This window comes from Thecamonas trahens (assembly GCF_000142905.1).
Source record: "Thecamonas trahens ATCC 50062 unplaced genomic scaffold supercont1.48, whole genome shotgun sequence".
Lineage (NCBI taxonomy): Eukaryota > Apusomonadida > Apusomonadidae > Thecamonas > Thecamonas trahens.
Window position 1 is genome coordinate 160946 of NW_013657632.1, and position 20429 is coordinate 181374.

Below are 20429 nucleotides of genomic sequence, written 5' to 3' on the forward strand. Positions count from 1 at the left end.
TGCTTGCTGTGAGCATCCCAGGCGTGGATGTGAGCGCCATACGTGCAGCACGGAGCATAGAAGGTAGAGAGTGGCGTAAGGGAGGGGGGTGTTGACGTTGATCGATGTGTGTGGGTGGGTGGGATGGGGGTGTTGACGGTGATCGATGTGTGTGCGTGTGGGGGGAGGGGGAGGAGGTCGGTGGTGCTCATGGGTGATCAGTGATGTTGATAGTGCTGCCCCTCACCATGCCGTGCCATGATGCCTCACACCATGCTCCACCACCTCCTCTCATCAGGGGCTGACCATACCATCCTTCCCCCACATGCGCCCATGAGCGATGGCATCGCACCTTGTCCGCTCTGCTCTGTCCATGGGCCTCTCTCTGTCTGCCTGCAGGCATCAGGGGAGGGCCAGCACTTGTCTTCCCCCCCCCCATCCCCATCCCCATCCCCATCCTCACCCCGACTGGTGGAATGACTCGGCTGCGACAGGCGGTGGTCATGTCTGTGGGTTGGGCGGTGGCTGTGGCTATGGTCTGCTTGCTGGCGGCCGGGGCGGTGGCAAGTGACCCACCTGCCGAGTCTCCGCCGACAATGACGCTGGCTCTACCGACGGCGGCGACGATGGACGTCTATGGCGGGCCGGAGGCGTGGATCATGACACGGGCTGCCGAGTTCCCCGTTCTGATTGCTGGCTACTCGTTCTGTGGGTACACCCTGCGGGCACTGCGCCTGGTGACCGCCACCGCCGCCGCCGATTGTCTCCCGGCCTTCCTTGCCCTGGATCCGGCAAGTGGAAGCGGGACGGCGCAGGTTCTGGAGCAGGCCCTGGCGGCGGCGGATGCTGTGCAGGATGGGATCGAGCCCATGGTCCCGTTCGTCTTTATCGGTGGCAAGTACATCGGCGGCGCCCACGAGATCCTCGCCATGCACGCCCGTCGTGAGCTGGCGCCCGCGCTCGCAGCCGCCTGCACGCCTTCCCACGACGAGCTGTGACTCATCGTCGCCGGCTCATTCTGCCAAGCAACAAATGGCAGCAGACGCCAAGCTTCTGCCCTGTGTCACGGACAGCATGGCGAGGGCGACGATCGATGGCGCGATTGATGGTCACGGATGCGGCGGAGGCGCGCTGTGGACAGGGACGTGGCCCGTTGCAGATGGCAGGATAGACGGACGCGGCGGGAGGGGAAGAACGACCTCCTCGGGGCCTGTGATGTCCGCGATGTTGCGCAGGGAGTGAGTGGCGGCGAAGGAGAAGGGTTGGGGGGAGGGAGGGGAGGGGGGAGAGGGGGGCCTGGGCTGGGCGGGCATACCAATGTTGGTGTTGTCAATAAAGGCTGGCTTTCCGTCGTCAGGAACGACTCGAAGAGGAGGGAGCTCGCCCTGGAGGCGGGGCTGTTCCATAGTGTGTGTGTGTGTGTGTGTGTGTGTGTGTGTGTGTTGAGGGCTGTTGGGGGAGTTGAGTGTGGTTGGCGCGATGGTGCGGTGGCCGAGTGGCGGGCGGCGGGCGAGGCAGCGGACGGCGGCGGGCGAGTTCTCGGGCGAGGGCTACGAGTCTGTGTGTTTGCTGAAGGGAACAGCTGGCAACCAGCAGGCCAATCATTCAAAGGCAAAGGCGCCAGCAGAGCCGCCGCGCGGAGTAACCGGCGGCGGAACGTACGACGGCGCGGCGACTACCAGGCTTGGGCGCGAGGAGCTCTTCTTGAGCGGGACGGCGGGCCGCCGCGGCTCGGGCGCAGGAGCGGTGACTTCTGCTGGAGCTGGAGCGAGAGCTGGAGATGGGACAGCGAGGGGGAGAGGCTTGCGCGAGGCCGCGCCGCCCGGGGTCCCGGCTGAGATGGTAGTCGACTTGGACGGGAGGCGGCGGCGGGCCTTGCGGCCGCCGCGACGCTTGTCCATGTGGGCATGTGCGGCGTCCTCAAACTTGGCGGCGCGCTCGAGCTCTGCGTCGGCGTCGGCGTCAAACGAGGGCGAGAACGACGAGTCGTCACCGTCGTCAAAGGCCACCTCGGGAAACGCAAACGCGGCCTTGGGCGAGTCGACATCTGCCGCACGCGGCGTTGATGGGACCGTGGCGTCCATGGCGAGAAACGGTGCGTACTCGTCAGCATCGAGCGAGACCGAGCCAAAGAGCTTGCGCTCGTAGCGAATGAGGGCCGCCATAAAGCCCGAGTTGGGACAGACCTTGGGCCGCTTCGCCTTGAGCAGGTCGTATGCGGCCTGCAGCGTCATTCCGCGGTGCTTCATGAGGTAGACAAGCGTCACCGTGGCCGAGCGCGAAATGCCCATGTAGCAGTGCACAAAGGTGGCGCGCCCGGCCGAGACAGCGGCGTGGATAAAGCCAGCGGCGTCGTCGAGGTAGCCGTCGATGACCACGTCGGGATCATCAAAGATGTCGATTGACTTGTACTCAAAGTGCATGGGAAAGTGGTTCTTGCACTCGGAGGCCATGTTGAGAATGCACTCGACGTTGAGAAGCGTCAGCGATCGCAGATTGGATGCGTTTCGCTCAGAGCCGAGGTACAGGAGGCCGTCGATGACCTCAGACGGGTAGCACGAGTCGCGCCCGCCGCCGCCGCCGAGCACACCACCGGCGCCGGCGCCGGCGGCCGCTGCCACCATCGACGACGTCAAGTTGGTTGAGCCCGCAAAGGCAGCCGCTGCCGTCGGCGCCACCATCCGCACCACGTATGGCGACAAGGCTGGCGACTCCTCGTCCGAGGACGTCTCCAGCCAGGTCGCCTGCTGCTTGGCGCACATGTCCGGGTGCAGCGACTCAAAGTTGGCAAAGCCGTCAGCAAGGAGGAACACGTTGCCGACCTCACCCTCTTCGACCAGAAGTCGCACCAGCGAGTCTGCCGGCCGCTCGCCGTCGTCGCGGGTGTGCTCGTCGTAGATGACCACGGTGCGCATGGCGCGATCGCGGAACGACGACTTGCCGGCCTCGGACGTGATGAGAACCTCAACTCGGTCGAGCGTGATGTTCTTGGACGTGAGAGCGCGCGGGAGCGAGATGTTGACCGAGTCGACAATGTGGTTACGCTCGTGGATGAAGAACGACCGCATGTCAATGAGCAGCAGCCGGAACTCTTCGCCCTCGGCTTGCAGCTGTCGCATGAGTGAGACTAGCTCGGTTGGCGAGATGTGCTCGGCAGCGCGCAGCTCGCGCGGCTTGCCGTCGGCGGTACTCTCGCCACTGCACACTGCGCTTCCAGCCGCTTTTCCCTCGCCGCACCGCGCACACTCGGTCGGCCCTCCGCATGGCCCGCTCCCTGCCGCCGACGTCGCGTCAAGCGACGAGAGCGACGAAAACGACGCCCCGCCCCCCATCTCGCTCAGCATCCGCGGCTCCGACGACATCATCTTAGACGATGGCGACGCAATGCCAACAGCTCCGAGCATGAGCGCAGTCTTGGTCGAGAACGACCGCTGCCGCCGGAGCGCCGAGCTCTGAGTTGATGAAATGACAATCGAGCCCGAGCCCGAGCCCGAGCCGGCCGACGGCGAGAGCCGCTCGCTCTCCACCAGCGGCGAGACAAGGCCTGACGAGCGCATGGCCACGCTCTCGGCGTCCCACAACGCGTCGTTGTCGGGCGCAGCGGGAGCTGCTGGCGCTGGTGCTGGTGCTGTTGTTGTTGCCACTGCAGGCACACGCTGCTGTGTCTCGGCCGGCGCTGGCTCGCGGTCGGACGATGGCGACGGCGGCGATCGCGAAGGCGAGGCCGGATGTGACGACGACGACGCCGACGCCGTGATCGGCAGCGGTGACCGTGACCGTGACGAGCTCCCCAGCGGCGGCGAGCCTGACGACGAGCCACCAGACAGTGACAGCTCGGCCGTGGGTGGCGAGGGCTGCGACGACGAGCCGCTCGGCTCGTGCGATGATGCCCTATCCGACCGCTGGCGCGTCTTCTTCTTCTTCTTGTTCCGGCTCTTGCGCGAGGCATGGACCTGCGCCAATGCATCGCCGTCGAACCGGCCTTCCCGCGCAGCTGCCCTCGCCGCGATGGCAGCAGCAGCACCGTCGCCAATTGGCGGCGAGCCCTGCCGGCCTTGGACTGTCGACGAGAGCAGACCAAAGTCATGGAAGGTGGTCGATGGCATGCACTTGGGCCGGCCGCCGCCGCCACCGGCCGGTGGGCCGGCAGCGGCAGCACCACCAGGGACACCAGCAGTCTCGCGTCGATAGCCCGAAAAGAGTTGCGGCGACGACGACGACTTGCGAGTGGGCGACGGGAGGACCGGCTGAGCTTGGCGAGTCGTGAGCGTTGGCAGGTTGAGGCCGCCAGCCTTGAGTCCTGCTCTCTTCCCGCCGGCCTGCCCACGAGCTCCCTTGCCGGCTCCGAGATGCTTGACCTGCAGGAGCGGAGGGCGCGGCGCGGGACCCGCACCGTTGCCACTCCGTGCCGCCACAGGCGTCGACACCATCGGAACCGGCGCAGACCGCGAGTTGGCTTTGAATGGCTGCGGTTCGGCCTCGTAGTTGGGCTCGACAGCAATGGTGGTAGGAATCTGCAGTTGTAGCTTGTTGCGCACACGATCGTTGAGCGAGCGTCCAGACTTGGACCGCGCCACCGGCAGTGGGGCAGACCGGGCCTTGGTCCGCTCGCTCCGCTTCTCGGCTGGCGCCGCCTCAACGCTGCTCACGCTGCCGCCAGAGTCTGGCGGCAGAGCCACATCATGTCGTGTGACGGTCTGCGACGTGGCGAGAACATCAATGTTGCCTCTCGCTGCAAACATCGACCGAGTGCCACGGCGCGGTGTGTGCGGACGAGGACAAGAGTTGTCAACGACTAGAGATCCGGGTCGGTTAAAGAGTATAGCCCTGTCTGCATCCGCCGCATCCGGTGACCGCATCGCACACGTCGGTACGTAGGTCGCGTGGTCGCAGAGTGCAGTGGTGTAAGTACTCTATGGAATGCCTTCCCTCATCAAGTCGCTCAAAAACGCATCATTGTGGAACATTGGCACGTCATACACATGCATCAAGTGCGACTTGTGCCATAGCCACCATGGGCACACTCACAGGCACACCCACAACCACACAAAGTCACACAACAACCAATATCTGCTTCCCCACCCCGCTGCTTCCCACCGTTCTGGTCCTTGCCCGTCCCGGCGATGGGGAACGCTACAGCCACGCGCAGTGTGGGTGCCGGGACCAACCAACCAACGCACCCCCTCCCTTCCCCCCTTCCCTTGCCCGATCCTACTATCCCCCAACCATGCTCATCCACTGCACGTGTGTCCGAGGTGGCAGCCAACACGGCTGTGACCAACAACGCATCAGCGACGTTGTTGCAGAGGAAGGTTGGAGAAGGGAGAGGGGAGGGGGTGGGTGTGTGGGGGTGCGGGCATTCACATCGACCCGGACCTCCACCACCTTGAACATGTGCTCGCGGAGGATGCGGGAGAGTGTGCGTGTGTGGGGGGGAGGGGGTTGGGGGTGGCGGAGGGCTGGGTGGAGAGGCAAGAGCAAGGGGGGGGGAGGTGGCGGTGGAACGCGGGGAGTGCGGCCAATGTTCGGAACGGTGGCAAGAAGGCCGCGCGGCGGGAAAAAACTCCGCAGCTTAGACGGCGGACAGACACAAAAGGCGCTATCGACCAGATGAGCGCCATACAAACCGATGGGGGAGGGGGTGCCGCATACATATGGGCTGGGCAGGGCGGCCACGGGGGGCTTGGCTGGTGGTATGTCTGGGGTGGGTGGCTGACGGAAAAGGCCGTGGCGATCACATTCGCAATGGAAGAGAGAGCAAAAGGCGAAGGAGGGGGGGGGGGGGGGAGGGGCGGTAAAGCCGGCAAGCACAGCGCTATACGACTGAGACACATGTAGAAGGCCAGAAGCAATGGTAACAGTGATGGATAGTGCGGCAGGGCACGGAATATATGGCTTGCGCTTCGCTCTGATGGCCATGCACGAGGCAACGGCTGTGGAGCGTGTGGAAGTTGACGTACAAAGTGCATGCAACGGGAGGTGGAGGAACAGGGGCGTGCGTAAGGGGGAGAGCAACAACAAGCAGTGGTGTGTGGTGTGTGGAAGGTGCACAATGATCTACAATGGAGGGAAGGTAGATTCCAAGCTTAGATCGTACGCCACACCACCAGCCCTTCCGCGAAGTCTCACACGACGCGGGGAGGAGTTGCTTCGTCCGCCGCCCGTCGCCCCCTCCCTCCCATCGTCCACCAGCCGTCGTAGCCCCGCCCCTGCCCCTCCCCGCCACCCACAGCTGTCACGCCACCGCTGACCATCCATTCGATGGTTCGTGAGTGACACCCACCCACAGCAGCATGAGTCACCAACAACAATGATCCTTGCTCCACTCTGGGACGTCCTCCATCCATCCACATTCCATGGCTGTGTTATACATATGTCCTAGCCGTAGCCAGTTGTTGCTTCCATCGATGGCGGTGATGGACTCCTTCCCCAAGTTGGGCCTGTGGGAACGAATTGCGCTCACACTCGACGCTGCGTCAACCGCAGTCACAGCAGCAGTAGCAGCAGCAGCAGCCGAGATGCATGGCAAGCGACAGCGGTCGCCGGGGGAACTCGCCCTGATGGAGGCGCTGCCAAGCGCGGGCGAGTGCTGCCGCCGCCGGGCGCTGCCAATGCGCCGGCCTTTGGTCGTCGTGGCTACCCGCCCGGGCCGGTGCCGAGTCTACCGCCGTTCGGGGCACCGCCGCCCATGGGCTGGCTCCCGCCGGGTGGGTATGCCCGGGGCGGGCGTGGCGGAGGCTGGGGCGGTGGAGGTTGGGCTGACGGACGCGGGCGCGGGCGCGGGCGCGGGCGCGGGCGCGGGCGCGGGCGCGGGCGCGGGCGAGGACGCGGGCGCGGGCGCGGACGCGGAGGTGGTGGCGGACGCGGGCGGAGCGGCGAACGCAGAGGTGGAGGCGGCGGGCGGAGGGGTGGAGGCGGAGGGGGCCGGCGGAGCGGTGGGCGTGGCGGATCATGGGTATTTAAGGACAACTTTCTGGAGGATCCGTGGGCGGCGCTTGAGGGTTCCCCGATCGGCGGCGGAGCGACCAGCGGAGCGAGAGCTGCGGCAAGCACCCGGGGGTGCGACCGCTGGGTGTGCAAGGCCAACTTTGTGGACAATAACCCGTGGGTGGCGCTGGAGCGATCAGACGTGGCCTCGTGACGGCTGGGAGAACGGGAGCCAGCCGCGGAGGCGAGACGTGAGGGCGGCGGCAGCCGACGGAGTTGCAGACGATGGTGGAGCGGCATCAGAGCCGGGCTCGGGCTCGGGCTCGGGTTCGTTGCGGGGCGGGGCGAGCGAGATGCGCTTGGGTGAGTTTTGGGCGAGCTCGAACCAGTCGTTGGCGGTGCAGACGTTAGAGTGGATCTGTTCGTCGATAGGGATGGGCGCGTCCGGGTCGACGATGGCGGCGCCGTGGCTGGCGCTGGCGTACGCGCCGGCATCGATGTAGTCGACCATCATGGTCGAGGCATGGACGAGGGTTGGCGACGACGACTCGGCGGCTGAGAGGCCTAGCTTGTCCTGCGAGCCCGCCCGCGACAGCGCGGCCATCCACTGCCACTTGACCTGCTGCGACGGTGCGGCAAAGAAGAAACGCTTTGGACCCTGGACGAGGACAAAGACGTGCATGCCAGCCAGAAGCGAGGCACCGTCGCGCGGATCCACGTCCTCGACCCGGAAACGGTTCGAGTCGAGGACGAGCGAGGAGACTTGGGTAAACCGCGGGTCGACGTCGTAGCGCAGGAGGCGGAGGCACGGCTGGGCCCGCGACCGCTTGAGGAGGAAAAACTGCAAGAGCCATTCATCGGCCGAGACGCGGTGGTAGAGTGTGCCTTCCATCAGTCGCTGGTGGTTGTACGAGTCGGGCGCGGCGTAGCGGCCCTTGCGGACGGCCAGGGCAAGCGGGAAGAGGGTTTCAACGCCCAGCTCGGGCGGATACGACTGGAGCAGCGGAACAATGGCGTTAAACTCGAGGGCAAGGAGCTGCGAGCGCAGCATGAGGAGCATGGCTGCGCTAAAATGGTAGAGAAACCACTTTTTGGTGAACCGGAACGGGTCGGCAAGCAGCGAGTCCCACAGCCGTAGCACCTGGTCGAGCGGAAACTCCTGCGAGAGCAGAAGCGTGAGCCAACGAAACGAGTAGAACCGGTGATCGACGCCCTTGTCCTCGAGGGCGGCCCAGAGGGTCTCGTCGTTGACCTTGAGCATGTTGTTGAGGTGGATCATGTCGTTCATGACGCCCGAGTCGGCCGAGTCCATCTCGCGGTTGAACGAGTCGCGGATGGCCGAGAACAGCTCCGTGAGGCACCAAAAGGCATCGGCCTCGGGATCATCTCCCAGCAACGGGCGGAGACGGGAGAGCTCGTCCGCCTCATGCGGCGCTGGCTCGCTCAGGTGTGGCGCCGGCTGGGAAAAGGTGTAGAACAGGACAGCGATCAGCTCGGACATGCCCTGTATGTACCCGATGCCCGGGTTGAGCCGCGCATATGTATAGAGCATGCGCTGCAGCTTGCGGTCCTGCGGGCGCACCTCGGCATCCGGCGGTCCGGCCTGGTAGAATGGCGACTCGGGACACGTCCGCTCGACATCGTTGAACACCCGCCGCGCAATCTCGCGCGCTGCAAAGTCGGGGTCGTCCGGGTTGATGTTGCGCGGCGGCGGCCACTCGACCGGCTCGCCCACGTATCCGCTCGACGGCGCCCATCGCGGCTGCGGCGCAAGCTCAAACTCGCGCGCAAAGCCCCAGTAAGCCTCACGCTGCTCTGCAAGCACCTCGGCCCACGCCGCGGTTTCGGGAGGCAGATAGCCGATAAAGACCTTCCACGCCAGCGCCCGATACCCGTTCGACGGCGCCCCGTAGAAGATTGTCCGCTCGAGCGCCGCCATGTCGAGTTTAGCCGGAAAGTTGCCAAAGAGGAGCGTGTCGAGCTCGTTGCGCGCTGCAGCCCTTGCGGCAGCAGCCGGATCGGCATCGGCACTAGGCGGTGCGGCCTCGTCCGTCCTTGGTGTTGATGGTGAGTCGGAGGTGGTGATGGGAGTGGTGGGGGTGGTGGGGGAGACGGCGGGCGGCACATCGGCCATGGAGCAGAAGAGCGCACGAGTCTTCCGCTGTGTGTGTGTGTGGGGGGGGGGGGGGGGGGGAAGGGGGGGTGGGGAGGGGAAGGGAGGGGGGGGGGGGGAGAGGTAGTGGTGTGTGGGAGTGGTCAGTGTGCGAGAGTGTGAGGCGAGGTGGCGGAGTGGCGGTAGCGGGCCTGTAGACACGCACGTGTTCGTCGTGGGACAGGCAGAGGCCTACGCGGACAACAAAGGGAGGGAGAGGGAGCGGGGCTTGATTTTTGTTGTTTACCAGGAGGCTTACTCGTCGTCCTCGGCGTTGTTGGACTTCTTGGCCATGTTCTTGCGCTTGACGCGGCCGGGCTTGCCGCCGACGTACGGCGAGTTCGGGTCAAAGGCGATGTGCTTGGCCGAGTCGATGCGGACCATGAACGACGGCACGTCGACGACCTGCTTGCCAACGCGGATGTGGCGCTGCTTGATCAGGATGCGAGCGTGGTGGACCGAGCGGGCAAGACCGTAGCGGTGGACAAGGGTCTGCAGACGGCGGTCGAGGAGGTCCTCAGTGGTGAGCGACAGCACGTGGTCGAGCGAGTTGCGCTCGTCGTCAAGGACGCCGAGGAGCTTGAGGCGGCGGAGGAGGGCCTCACCCTCGAACATGCGCTTCGGGTCCTTCTCGTCAAGGGTCAGCAGGTTACGCGCGGCGGCACGGAACTTGGAAATCTGCAGCTTGGCGCGCCAGACCTCGCGCTTGTTCTTGAGGCCGTACTTGCCGATGATCTGCATCTCGTGGTCGAGGCGCTCCTTCTCGAACGGCCGGCGCGGCGTCGCGTACGTCTTCGACTCTATGGTTGCGTCATCGAGTGCTCCTGGTGAGTCGCATGCCGCTTGCCTATCTCGCCTCGCACCCAGTCTTCCTCTCTGCACGAGCTGGCTCTCCGTCGCCGCCCCTGCGAGGCTACGCGGCGTGTGCATGCCTGCTCGGCCGAGTCGGTGCCTCACACAAATTAAAGGCAATCATACAAAAACCGAGCTCGGAGCCTCCGCGCCGACGGCTCCCCTACCGCAGCAAGGCGGAGAGAGACAGCCCAACGCACAAGGCACCATGCCCATAGATGCTGCTTGCCTCTGAGGCCAGTGGCATTGCTGCTGGGGAGGGCGTGGGCAAGGAAGTGGTCGCACTCTGGCGGTGGGTGATGGCAGAGGCTGATGAAAATACCGCAAGCCGAGCGGATCCCCTACGGGCCACGCAGCCAAAGCCACAGCGACCGTAGGGCTACTGACAACGACCACCGCCACCTATATGGCATACACTGTCTTGCCCGTGCCAACCCCACACATTCTCCCTTCTCCTTCTCTTCTGGATACACGTACGGTTCGGACGGGGCATGACGAATTGGGAACAAGTGTTGCCTCTGTTATCTCACTTTGTCCGCCCTCACCCACAAACCTCCTCATTGACGACGAATTGAACGAGCGAACGAACGACCGACCGACCGACCGACTGGCTGCCAGCCGACGACAGCGAGCCAAGGCCAGCCCCTACCCGGCCGACCATGGCCCGCCGCAACTAACCCCTGCCTATTGCAGTGCTGCACCCATCGCAGATTATGGGCAGCTGTATGTCGGGTGTACCGTCGATGGTTCAAGCGGCCATTAGACCTTGGCCATCGAGTACTATCGTGTGGTTATTGAGTATAATCGCGTGGTTATTGAGTATAATCGTTGGCCATCGAGTATTATCGTTGGCCATCGAGTATTATCGTTGGCCATCGAGTATTATCGTTGGCCATCGAGTATTATCGTTGGCCATCGAGTATTATCGTTGGCCATCGAGTATTATCGTTGGCCATCGATTATTATCGTTGGCCACCGATTACCCTCTTTCCCCCCTTCATTCGATCCCACCCATACCCCCTCCTCACCGCCCCCCCCTGGCACAAGCACCACTCCGCTCCTCGGTCTACGCCTGGACATGTCGGCGAGTGTGGGGCGGAAACGAACACCTGCGCGCCCGCCAACGGCTCCGTGGGACGTGTACGTCTCCTCGCGGAGTCGGCAGGGGGCGCTGGTCAAGCGGGTCCTTGCCCTGGTCGACGACTCGCCGTACGGCTATGCCGTCGTTCGTGGCATGGGCAAGGCGCTGGGCAAGGCCGTTGACGTTGCCCTCGCTGCGCAGGCTGCTCACGGCGGGAAGACCGCCCTCGCCCTCTCGGTCACCACCGGCACTGCCGTCCTTGTCGATGACCTGCCCGACGGGACAAGCCGCGAGCGGCTCAACTCGACCATCGCCATCACTGTCTTCGCGCCGTCCGACCTCGGTGCCGCTTCCAGCTGACGTGCTCACTCAAACATGACGTCGACCATGGCTGCCACGTCGGGCGTGCCGACCGCCGGCGGAGGGCCGACCTTGGTCGCCCGCGCCAGCAGCTGCGTTCCGCGGACCCGCGATGCTGTCGCGCCGCCAGACGACGAGTCGCAGATCGATGACGACGAGTCGGACTCCGAGCACCCACCGCTGACCACGCTCTCTAGCGACGCCGTCGGCGTTGACTCGGATCCGCCGCCGCCCTGCAGCGCAGCGAGGCCGCGGGCAAGATCGGCGTCGAGCGCCAGGCTGGAAGTGAGGGCGTGCCATTCGCTCGAGCTCGCATGCGAGCTGTCACTGCTACTTGTTGAGCCCGTTGCTTGCTCCAGCGCAGCCCGCTTGTGGGCAATGGCGAGGAGGATGTGGTCGACGTCCGGCTCGTTCTCGTCCAGCAGGACCGACGACGACGCCGGCGACGCCGATGACGCCGACGAGCCGGCCGCACCCGCGCGGTCAAGCTGACGCGATAGCCGCGCCAGCTGGCCCTCCACCGTCGCCTCCAGGTCTGAGTCGAGCGAGGAGAATGAAGACATCGACCAGCTCCGTGCGTTGGCCGGCGACTGCAGGCTGGCAGTGCGCCTATCAGCGGCAGCAGCACTCGCCAGACCTGATGCTTTCCCGCGCGCCGTCCGGTACGCAGCGAGCCCGGCCCGGATGGCCTGGAGGGCGCGCTCGGCGGCGGCCGCGCGGGCGGTGGCTGCGGCTGCGGCGGCACGAGCTGTGCGGAGCTCGGCCTCAAGCAGCGCTACTTGATCGGCCTCTACCGCAGGACTCGAGTCGTCAACGCCGGTAGCGGGATCGGGAGCAAAGCGATCCGATGGGCGGGCAGCGAGCTGGGAGCGGAGCGCAGCGTTGTCGGCGTGGGCGGCGCGGAGCGCGGCCCGCAGCTGCTCATTGCGGGCGGCGACGCCCTTGAGTGCGCCCAGAGTCGACGCCCATGACGCTGGTGAGTTGTCTGTCCGAAGTGGCGAGTACATGTACCCTGTCCTTGCTGCCGACAGTTGGCTGAAAGCAGGCAGGTGTGGCGACTAGCGGTGTGCAGCCGGTGTTGTTTCACCCGAGTCGGCTCGACTCGCCTGGCACACAGCACACAGGTGAACCATGGCGAGTGGTTTGGGGGGGGAGGGGGGAGGGGAACCGTGTGATTGGAATTGTTCTTTATGGAGAGAGAGAAAGAGAGAGAGAGAAAGTGTGGAAGGTAGGGAGACTTGATGATGATGAGGAGAGGTTGCAGTGATGATGTTCGGTCCAAGGGGACCTAGGGAGATCTGGGTGAGGGAGGGGAAAGGGGGGATGATGCTTGGTCGTCACGCAAGAAGCGACAAGGCGACATGCCAACAGCTCATTGCTGCATAAAGGCTGCCTTGAGGAGAGCGACAGGATTGCGCGAGGCCGAGACTTCATCCATGGGCGCCGGGTGCGAGTCGAGCCCAAGAGCCTGGATAAAGTAGTCCGGGTCGTTGTTGGGCTCGTTGACGTCGAGGACGGCGATGACCCTCTCGAGGAGAGTCGGGAGGGCGAGCCAGCCTGAAGTGATGTGGGCGTTAGCGGTGGCGACGGTCCAGTGGTAGACGGCGCGGCCAAAGGGGTAGAGGCCACGGGCAAAGCGGATCGAGGGCACGACGCGCGAGCCACGGAAGACGACACCGACGAGGGCGGCGGCCATACGCTTGAGCAGCGGCAGGTGCGGCTGGATCGAGGCCGGAAGGTCGCGAGAGGGCGGGAAGGGCGAGTTGGGCGACTCGTCGGCGAGGATGTTGGCGGCGGCCAGGAGCATGTCACGATTGAACCAGCCGGCAAGGAGAACGTCCGAGCCTGCAACCTCGGGCGCGCGCTGCGAGAGCGACCACTGGCGCCGGCCATCGGCGCGGGTGGTTGCGGCTCCGGGCGTGGCCACCAGCGGCTCGCCGTTAATCGTCAGGTTGACGAGCGCAGCCTGGATCTCGGCAACCTCGACATCCGACGCGTCGTCAATGTCCGAGCTGGCCTCAGACGCCGGCACGGGCGGCGCGAGCTCGACCGACGGCGATGGCGGCGCAGACTCGAGCTCAGACGAGACGACAGCACGGGTAGCGACAATGACCGGCGAGTCGGCCGGCGAGTCTGTCGGCGGCGAGGAGAGGCTCGGCGCAACGGCCTTTGTCGCCGGCTTGTCAGCGGCAGCCTTGACGAGGTCGAGCAGCTGGCCTGGGTGGTACCAGCCCTGGAAAAAGAGCGCGTCGCGGAGGTAGACCCGGAAGTAGTAGGTGTGGCGCTTGAGCGGGTGCACGCCGCGGGCAACGTCGAGCTGAGCGGTAAAACCAGCCGAGGCAACCGAGTGCGCGGCGAGCGCGGCGTTGACCTGCGACTCGACGTACTCGGCCGTCGAGCGCGGGTCGACCGACGTCGCCGTCGACGGCTTGAGGGCGGCCCAGAACTGCGACTTCATCAGCTCGCGCTCGTGCGAGGGCAGGACGTCGTAGAGCTCGCCGGTGGCAGCGACAGCAGACGACGCCGGGTCGAACACCTCGGCCTCGACGTACTCGTACTCGGACGAGTACGGCGACTGGTCGGCCTCCTCCTCGACCTGGACTACCGTCGGGTCGGCAATGTACGCCCAGTAGTAGCGGTTGGCGTAGGCAAGCGCGTCGACGGGAGGATCAGCAGCGCTCGGCCGCGAGCGCGAGGTGCGGATGCGGCGGCGAACCGGCTGGCGCGCGCGCGAGGGCTGCTCCTGCGGATGCGGTGCGGTGGGCGCCGACAGCCGCGACCGCTGCGACGCGACGTGACCCTGCAGCCGCGACGCAGCGTCGCGGAGACGAGCGGCGTCGTGCGGTGAGTAGGTAGCGAGGCCCGACGGCGGCGGCGAGGAGCGCGGCGAGACGGCCGGCGAGACCAACGGCGAGTAGAGCGAGCCGAGATGCCGTGGCTTGACCGGGCGGCCCTCCTTGTACGAGCCAGGGCCCTGGCGGCAAGCCAGCCGCATGCGCTTGACAATCGTTCGCGCCGAGTACCATCCGTGGAGCAGGCGGGTGTTGCCGGCCACGATTGTCCAGAAGTACACCGACTTGCGCTTCTTGTGCTCGCCCTTTTCGTTGTGGATGTAGACCACAAGCGGCTCGCCGCCAAACCGCAGCGGCATGAGGTACGGCTCGATGATAGGCACGCCGGCCTCGTCGTAGTCAAAGGTCAGCGAGTGGAACGGCCGCGACGCCGGCGGCAGATTGCTCGACGGCGACGGAAAGGCCATGCCGGAAGCCGAGGCTCGCGGCGAGCCGCCAGGCGTCGGCTGCTTGGACGGCGCCCGCGTTGCCGGTCCCGAAGGCCGCGAGAACGGTGAGCCGGCCCGTGACGATGCCGCCGACGACCGCCCCGACCGCGGAGTCTGCGTTCCGCCATTGGCCTCGTGGTCGGCAACCACAGACCGAACCCGCGCCACCACCTCGTCCGGCGAGTGCCAGCCCGAGAACACGTGGCGCCGATTGGCCTGCACCTGCCAGTAGAACACGTTCTCGCGGAGAAGGTGCTTTCCGGTGTTGCCGCGCCGCTTGTCGACCCAGCACGTCACCTGCGAGCCGTTGATGCGAAGGCCCTTGAGCTCGCGCACCACAGACGGCACAATGGTGTTGGCCACCAGGTCGGCGACGGCCTGGTCGGTCACCACCGGCTTCTTGGCCCGCGACCGCGACTTGGGCTGCGCCGTAGACGTTTTCGACCGCTTGCGCGGCCGCTGCGAGCCGCGCGTCGACGGCACCGGCATGTCGGATCCGCTCGACGGCGCGCTCTTTCCCTCGACGGCCTCCCACCGCCGCTTCTTGGAGGCTGCAGCAGCAGGCATGCCCTCAGCGGCCTTGCCCTTGCTCGCAGCGCCCAGGTTCATCTCGCTCACCTCAGTCTGGCGCACAGCGCTCAGCGCACGGGTGGCCATGAAGATACGGTTGATAAAGTGGTGCTTGTGGCGGGGGGGTGTGGGGCTCCCAAAAAAAAATGAATCCGAGTGTCAGCTTCTTGTGGCCTCGTCAGGTGCTTCTTGCTATCGAGCCTTTCTCACCGCCTAATCTGTTGGAAGGAGCCAAAGAGCAAACTGGACAGCTGCTGGGTGGTGGAGGAGGTGGAGGAGGTGGTGGAGGTGAGTGGTGGAGGAATGGGCCCGGCGGTGGAGCGCACGTGGTTGCAAAATATGAGTCTAACCCACGTGGCAAAATCCTGCCTGTCCAATATCGGCTAGCCAGTGCATGGCTTCGTGAGCGGCATGTGCACCTGCGGAGCAGGTGGGCCACGTGGCCACCGGGGCGGTCGGGCATAGCGCTAAAACAAGGGGGGGGGCAACAGTGGTAGGTGAAAGGGCCACTCTCGGCCGTTGACAAGCTTGGCCATCGCCACTTTGCCGCCTTCCCGCCTTGAGCATGGCCTGGTTGAGCGACCCAATTTGTCTGCAGTGGGATGCGGATTGATTGAAGCGCGCCTGACGACGGCCCCTGAGGTCAGGTGGCTAGCAGCATACGAGCCAGAGCTCTGAACATAAATGGCTCCCGCCTCCCGCCACCCCGTGGGCAACGTTGCTAGCGGGGTAGACTCGCCTTGGGGAGGAGCTACCGCTGGATAGACACTCGAGGGACATACATGTGTTGCGCGCGTAGATTCGAATTGAGCCAAGTTTGGCCAGTTGCAACCTTCGAAACGAACACACGCAGTAACGGGTATGCGGCGATTCATGAATTTTCGCCCGCTCCTGGCCAATAACCCGCTATGGCGCGCATTACCCGCAGCCGAACAAACCATCTCCCGGTACACATGTAGCCATGTACAGCTGCGCAGGAATGGGAAAATACGCTAGCATGGTACCCCGGAACTCAAGGACGTACGATGTGGTGCAATCGCCTCTTGATGGGCTCTTTATGTCCTTCACCGGTTGTGGATGAGTGTGGTGTGTGCGCGGGTGGATGGCGTGCACTCGGAAAGTCAGGTGGAAAGCCGTGCGGTCAGCCCGCAACGTGTATTACTCGCTCTCTCCCGTTGCTGGCCCTGCTGGCCCAGAGTCAGCCAAACCGCAGATGCTGTTGGTTTGTGGCCGGGCCCTACCCTACACGTGGCACACGCATCCACGCCTTTGCTATGCAGCGCCTCGTACGTAACCGAGTTTTAGCTTGCCGGGCGTGGATGATCGCAAAGGTGCGTGACAAGCTGGTCTGGCCGACGATGCCGGCAGACGGAACATGTGACCTCGCTTTTAGTTTCGCCGCGCCAACTGACACTGGTTGTGGCTGTTGATTGGAGAACATGGCGGATAAGAGAAGGGTGTGATTGAGTGAACCCTCATCGAGGCCCATGTTTACTCGCGCACAAGGCGATCGCAGTTGTTGGAGAGGACGGAGGAGCGGAGCGAGAGGCCCTTGGTCTTCTCGATGATCTGCGAGTAGATGGACGGGTGCTGCTGGTTGCCCATGACGACCTGGTCGGCAGCCGAGTCGATCTTGGCGTCGATGTTGGCGTTCCGGACGAGGTTGACGATCCACTTCTCGGCCTGGTCGCGGTCCATGTCGAGCTTGTCGGCCAGCATGGAGAGATCGATGTTCTGGTGGATGCGGCAGTAGGTCTCAAAGATGAACAGCCGGGCGTTGGCCAGAAAGTCGTCAAAGCATGCGACGAGGAAAAAGTCGGAGCGGAGGACGTCCTCGCAGGCGTGGAGCTTGGCGCGGGCCAGATCAAAGTCAAAGTCGACGTAGAGCGAGCAGACAAACTCAGTGATGGGGTCCGAGTACGAGTACGACTCCTGCTGGATGACGGTGACGAGAGTCTTGAGCACGTTGCGGCGGCGCTTGTTGGTCACCACCGCGGTGGTGAGGTAGCGCAGGATGTGCGGGCACGAGGTCTGGATGGTGTTGAGGTACGCGTCCTCGAGCAGAAAGTCGATGATTCCGTTGCGGCCCTCCGGGTGGTTGAAAAAGACAAAGAGCGACCAGTGAATGAGCCACGTCCGCTGCTGCAGCTTGAGCGACGCGGCCTCGTTGGTCACCGCGTCGCCGCGCCGGCGCCGCCCGCGCTCGCCCGTCGGCGGGTCGATCACGTCCTTGAGCGCAAGAAGGTCGTCGTATGCAGCCTCCCAGTCGGCAGCGGCCAGAATCTCCGACGCCAGCTTGCCCCACATGGCCGCCGTCGTCTTGGCCTCGTCGCCGGCGAGCTTGATGTAGTGCGCCAGGTACGACGCCGCAGCCTCGTACTTGCCGCACTCGTACAGACACTTGGCGTAGTCGTTGAGTGCGTCAATCGTCTCCGCGCTCACGCCCTCCACCTCGAGCATGCCCTCGCGCGAGTACCGCCCGTTCTCCTCCATAGCCTTGAGCGCCTCCTCGTCACCGAGCACCTCCAACAACGGGCCTGCTGCCTCCTTGAGCGCCTTCAGCTCCGCAACAACCTTCTCCCGCGACGCCACAAGCTCCTCCGGCGCAGCCGCACCTGGGTGCAGCGCCTCATGCACAGAGACTGCGTAATCGACCATGTTGGTCTTGGCGATGATCTCCAGCCGGACCTCGTCGAGCTCCTGCTGGTTCTCCTACACCCGCCGCACACACGCTCCGTAAGCCCAAGCATGTACCCCCTCCTCCCCCCCCCTCTTTTTCCCTGTCTATGCATGTTGTCCTCCTTCATTCTCCCCCTCGTCCTCCCTCCCCCTCCCCCACCCCCTTCCCCCCTCCCCCCCGACGGGTGTGGGATGGGAGCCGAGCTCGCCTCTCATCAAAAAATGGAACGCAGCGGTAGGCATACACAACCCCGTGTGCTCCCTCCCTACACCTCGACACCACCTACCTCCTGCTTGGCCAGAAAGTCAAGCAGAACAAGCACCAGATGCTTGTCCAGGTACGGTGCCATCACCGTGGTAAGATGCGACATGGTGAGATGGCGATGAGTGGTGCCGCGAGTGGCCAGAGGCCAGCGAGAGGCCAAGCGGGTCGACGCAGGGCAGGGCGGGCGGGCGGCGGACGGCGGGCGGCGGGCGGCGTGCGGCGGACGGCGGGCGGCGGGCGGTGGGCGGAGCGACATGACCGACACAGTCCGTGTCGTGGTACGAGTGCCAGTGGGTATGCGTGGGCGTGGGCGGGTGAGGTTGCTACCTCACTCGCACTCACTCCATGGCTTCACTCTGGCTGACAGAGACTGTCCATGCGCTTCGTGATGGTACGGCCGTGCCTTTGGTCGGGGTTGGTGACGCCCGTCCGCCCGTGCTTGACCTGGCTACTGCCGCCTTGTATGCCGTCCGTTCTGCTGCATCGTCCGAGAAGACGGTAGCTTTGGTGGTAGAGCTGGTGGCGGATGGCTGCTTGCCGTGGCTGGCTCTGCCGAGCGGGTGTGAGGCGGCGTTGGCGGCCGTGACCGGCGCCCCGCTCCCGCCGCGCGAGGTCCTCCGCTCGCTCATCGAGGAGGCTGTCCTCCTCCCAGCGGGCGATGTGGTGGCGGCGCTGCTCGCGGTGCCGGCTGAAGTGCCTCCGGCTCCGGAAGATCTTGCCCAGGCCATGCTCTACGCCTGCCGTTACCGCAAGCCTGTAGCAGTGGTCGAGGCTCTGCTCGCTGCGGGCGCCCCGCTTGATGTCGAGGATGCGTCCGGTAACACGCCACTGCTCATGGCGGCGCTTCATGGCCACGCCCCGCTCATCAGGTACTTTATGGAGCACGGTGCCGAACTGGGCGCAACCAATACGCTCGGAAACTCGCTGCTGCTCAAGCTCGCTGCCGTCACAGGCCGCCGGCGCGCCGCCAAGGCGCTCGCTGCGCTGAAGCTCGTCCTCGCCGCCGCTGACTCGCCAGCCGCGCTCGCACCGCTCCTTGCTGTGGTCAACAAGGTTGGCGACAACGTGTTCCACAAGCTTGCCCGCCAGGGCTCGTCGGACATGGCTGACATGCTGCTCGCCGCCGCGGATCCTTCGCTCGCCGCCGACCTGCTCGCCACCGTCAACGCCGCCGGCGAGACGCCACTCCACGCTGCAGCGCGGCTCGGGCACGACAGTGTGCTCTCGCGCTACCTCGCCCACGCCTCGCCCAACATCCGGGACGCCAACGGCGCGACTCCGCTGATGGTGGTCGGAATCGAACGCGCGCTCGGTCTCTACCTCGGCACTGCCGCCTGTCTGGGCGACGCCGGCGCCGACGTCAACGCCGTTGACGCTGCCGGCCGCACCGCGCTCCACAACGCCACCGCTACCATCGAGCTCGCCCAATGGCTGCTCGACCGTGGCGCCGCGCTGGAAGTGCGCGACGCCGCCGGCGAGACCCCGCTCGCCGCCGCCCTGCGCGCCGGTGCGCTCCCGCGTTTCCACTTTCTGCTCAACGCCGGCGCCCAGCTCGCACCGCTTTGGCCACTCTTCCCACCGTGTGACGTCTTTGGCGCACTCGCCTCGTACTCGGCAAGCTCGCCCTCCGCTTTTACTGCTGTTCGCGACCAGCTCGTCGCTGCCATCGACGGTGTTGCTGTCGATCGCGTCGCCGTCGACGCCGCGCTAGACTCCGCGCTCGCAGGCTTCCACCTTGACGGCTGCTCGCTCGCCCTCGCCTCTCTTGACGCGCTCGGAGTCGAGTCTGCCGAGCTGGAGGCGGCCATGACGGCACGCCGCGATGCCGTCTTTGGGACTCTCGACGACGACGGTGCGAACCTTGTCCACTGTGCGGCATCAGCCGATGCCGACACGCTCCTCACAAAGCTTCTCAGCTACTTTCCAGCCGCCCGCGACGCGCTCTCGACTCCGGCGCCGGGGCAGGCCGAGTTTTCCGATGGCGGGCGTCCACTGCACTTTGCGGCGCAAGCCAACGCGCTCGATGCCATCACTGTGCTCCTTGCCGCAGGCGCTGACGTCGACGCCGTCGAGCCGACCTTTGGCTTTACTCCGCTCATGGCTGCCGCCCGTTCCGGCGCCACCGCTGCAGCCACCGCGCTCCTTGCCGCCGGCGCCTCGCCAGCCATCACCAACATTCATGACGAGACCGCTGCCGACATTGCCGATCTGGCCGGCCACATCGATCTGGCCGACCTTGTCCGGCCGCCGCGTTGATTCTCGATCCGCCCCCCCCCCCCCCCCC

At 65.3% G+C, this 20429-nt stretch overlaps 9 protein-coding genes across 11 annotated transcripts in view; 3 read left to right on the forward strand and 6 right to left on the reverse strand.

The window, feature by feature from the left end:
* AMSG_08775 (uncharacterized protein) overlaps positions 1-58 on the reverse strand; it is a gene marked incomplete at both ends in the record, with an annotated part of 2107 nt that extends 2049 nt beyond the window's left edge. The window contains one exon of the mRNA XM_013899092.1: positions 43-58. Coding sequence (XP_013754546.1) covers positions 43-58 — 16 coding nt within the window. The remainder of the gene's footprint in view (positions 1-42) is intronic.
* A 518-nt stretch (positions 59-576) lies between these two features.
* On the forward strand, positions 577-1257 carry AMSG_08776 (uncharacterized protein). The gene has a single exon (XM_013899093.1). It carries the CDS (start codon positions 823-825, stop codon positions 1219-1221), a length of 399 nt encoding a protein of 132 aa, XP_013754547.1. The 5' UTR covers positions 577-822; the 3' UTR covers positions 1222-1257.
* Positions 1258-1530: 273 nt separating this feature from the next.
* On the reverse strand, positions 1531-6111 carry AMSG_08777. 2 transcript variants are annotated; one of them, XM_013899094.1, is made up of 2 exons: positions 5940-6111; positions 1531-4806 (listed from the first exon to the last, which is right to left on the reverse strand). In XM_013899094.1, the coding sequence occupies exon 2, from the start codon at positions 4719-4721 to the stop codon at positions 1581-1583; it is 3141 nt and encodes a 1046-aa protein (XP_013754548.1). In that variant the 5' UTR covers positions 4722-4806; positions 5940-6111; the 3' UTR covers positions 1531-1580. The 2 variants fall into 2 exon arrangements, with proteins under 2 accessions (XP_013754548.1, XP_013754549.1); XM_013899095.1 differs by lacking the exon at positions 5940-6111 and having other exon boundaries at positions 1531-5576.
* An 811-nt stretch (positions 6112-6922) lies between these two features.
* On the reverse strand, positions 6923-9040 carry AMSG_12198 (uncharacterized protein; the record flags this gene model as incomplete). Its single annotated transcript, XM_013899143.1, has 2 exons — positions 6923-8950; positions 9020-9040. The coding sequence occupies 2 exons, from the start codon at positions 9038-9040 to the stop codon at positions 7103-7105; spliced, it is 1869 nt and encodes a 622-aa protein (XP_013754597.1). The 3' UTR covers positions 6923-7102.
* Positions 9041-9282: 242 nt separating this feature from the next.
* AMSG_12199 (30S ribosomal protein S4) lies at positions 9283-10421 on the reverse strand. The gene is made up of 2 exons (XM_013899144.1): positions 10388-10421; positions 9283-9858 (listed from the first exon to the last, which is right to left on the reverse strand). The coding sequence occupies exons 1-2, from the start codon at positions 10401-10403 to the stop codon at positions 9314-9316; spliced, it is 561 nt and encodes a 186-aa protein (XP_013754598.1). The 5' UTR covers positions 10404-10421; the 3' UTR covers positions 9283-9313.
* An 839-nt stretch (positions 10422-11260) lies between these two features.
* AMSG_08779 (uncharacterized protein) lies at positions 11261-11926 on the forward strand. The gene has a single exon (XM_013899096.1). It carries the CDS (start codon positions 11367-11369, stop codon positions 11841-11843), a length of 477 nt encoding a protein of 158 aa, XP_013754550.1. The 5' UTR covers positions 11261-11366; the 3' UTR covers positions 11844-11926.
* A 595-nt stretch (positions 11927-12521) lies between these two features.
* AMSG_08781 lies at positions 12522-16341 on the reverse strand. 2 transcript variants are annotated; one of them, XM_013899097.1, is made up of 3 exons: positions 16226-16248; positions 15984-16033; positions 12522-15455 (listed from the first exon to the last, which is right to left on the reverse strand). In XM_013899097.1, the coding sequence occupies exon 3, from the start codon at positions 15286-15288 to the stop codon at positions 12724-12726; it is 2565 nt and encodes an 854-aa protein (XP_013754551.1). In that variant the 5' UTR covers positions 15289-15455; positions 15984-16033; positions 16226-16248; the 3' UTR covers positions 12522-12723. The 2 variants fall into 2 exon arrangements, with proteins under 2 accessions (XP_013754551.1, XP_013754552.1); XM_013899098.1 differs by lacking the exon at positions 15984-16033 and having other exon boundaries at positions 12522-15452; positions 16226-16341.
* Positions 16342-16675: 334 nt separating this feature from the next.
* On the reverse strand, positions 16676-18268 carry AMSG_08782 (eukaryotic translation initiation factor 3 subunit E). The gene is made up of 2 exons (XM_013899099.1): positions 18168-18268; positions 16676-17913 (listed from the first exon to the last, which is right to left on the reverse strand). The coding sequence occupies exons 1-2, from the start codon at positions 18249-18251 to the stop codon at positions 16693-16695; spliced, it is 1305 nt and encodes a 434-aa protein (XP_013754553.1). The 5' UTR covers positions 18252-18268; the 3' UTR covers positions 16676-16692.
* Positions 18269-18521: 253 nt separating this feature from the next.
* AMSG_08783 (ankyrin) lies at positions 18522-20401 on the forward strand (the record flags this gene model as incomplete). Its single annotated transcript, XM_013899100.1, has 2 exons — positions 18522-18536; positions 18713-20401. The coding sequence occupies 2 exons, from the start codon at positions 18522-18524 to the stop codon at positions 20399-20401; spliced, it is 1704 nt and encodes a 567-aa protein (XP_013754554.1).
* Between the last annotated feature and the right edge of the window lie 28 nt (positions 20402-20429).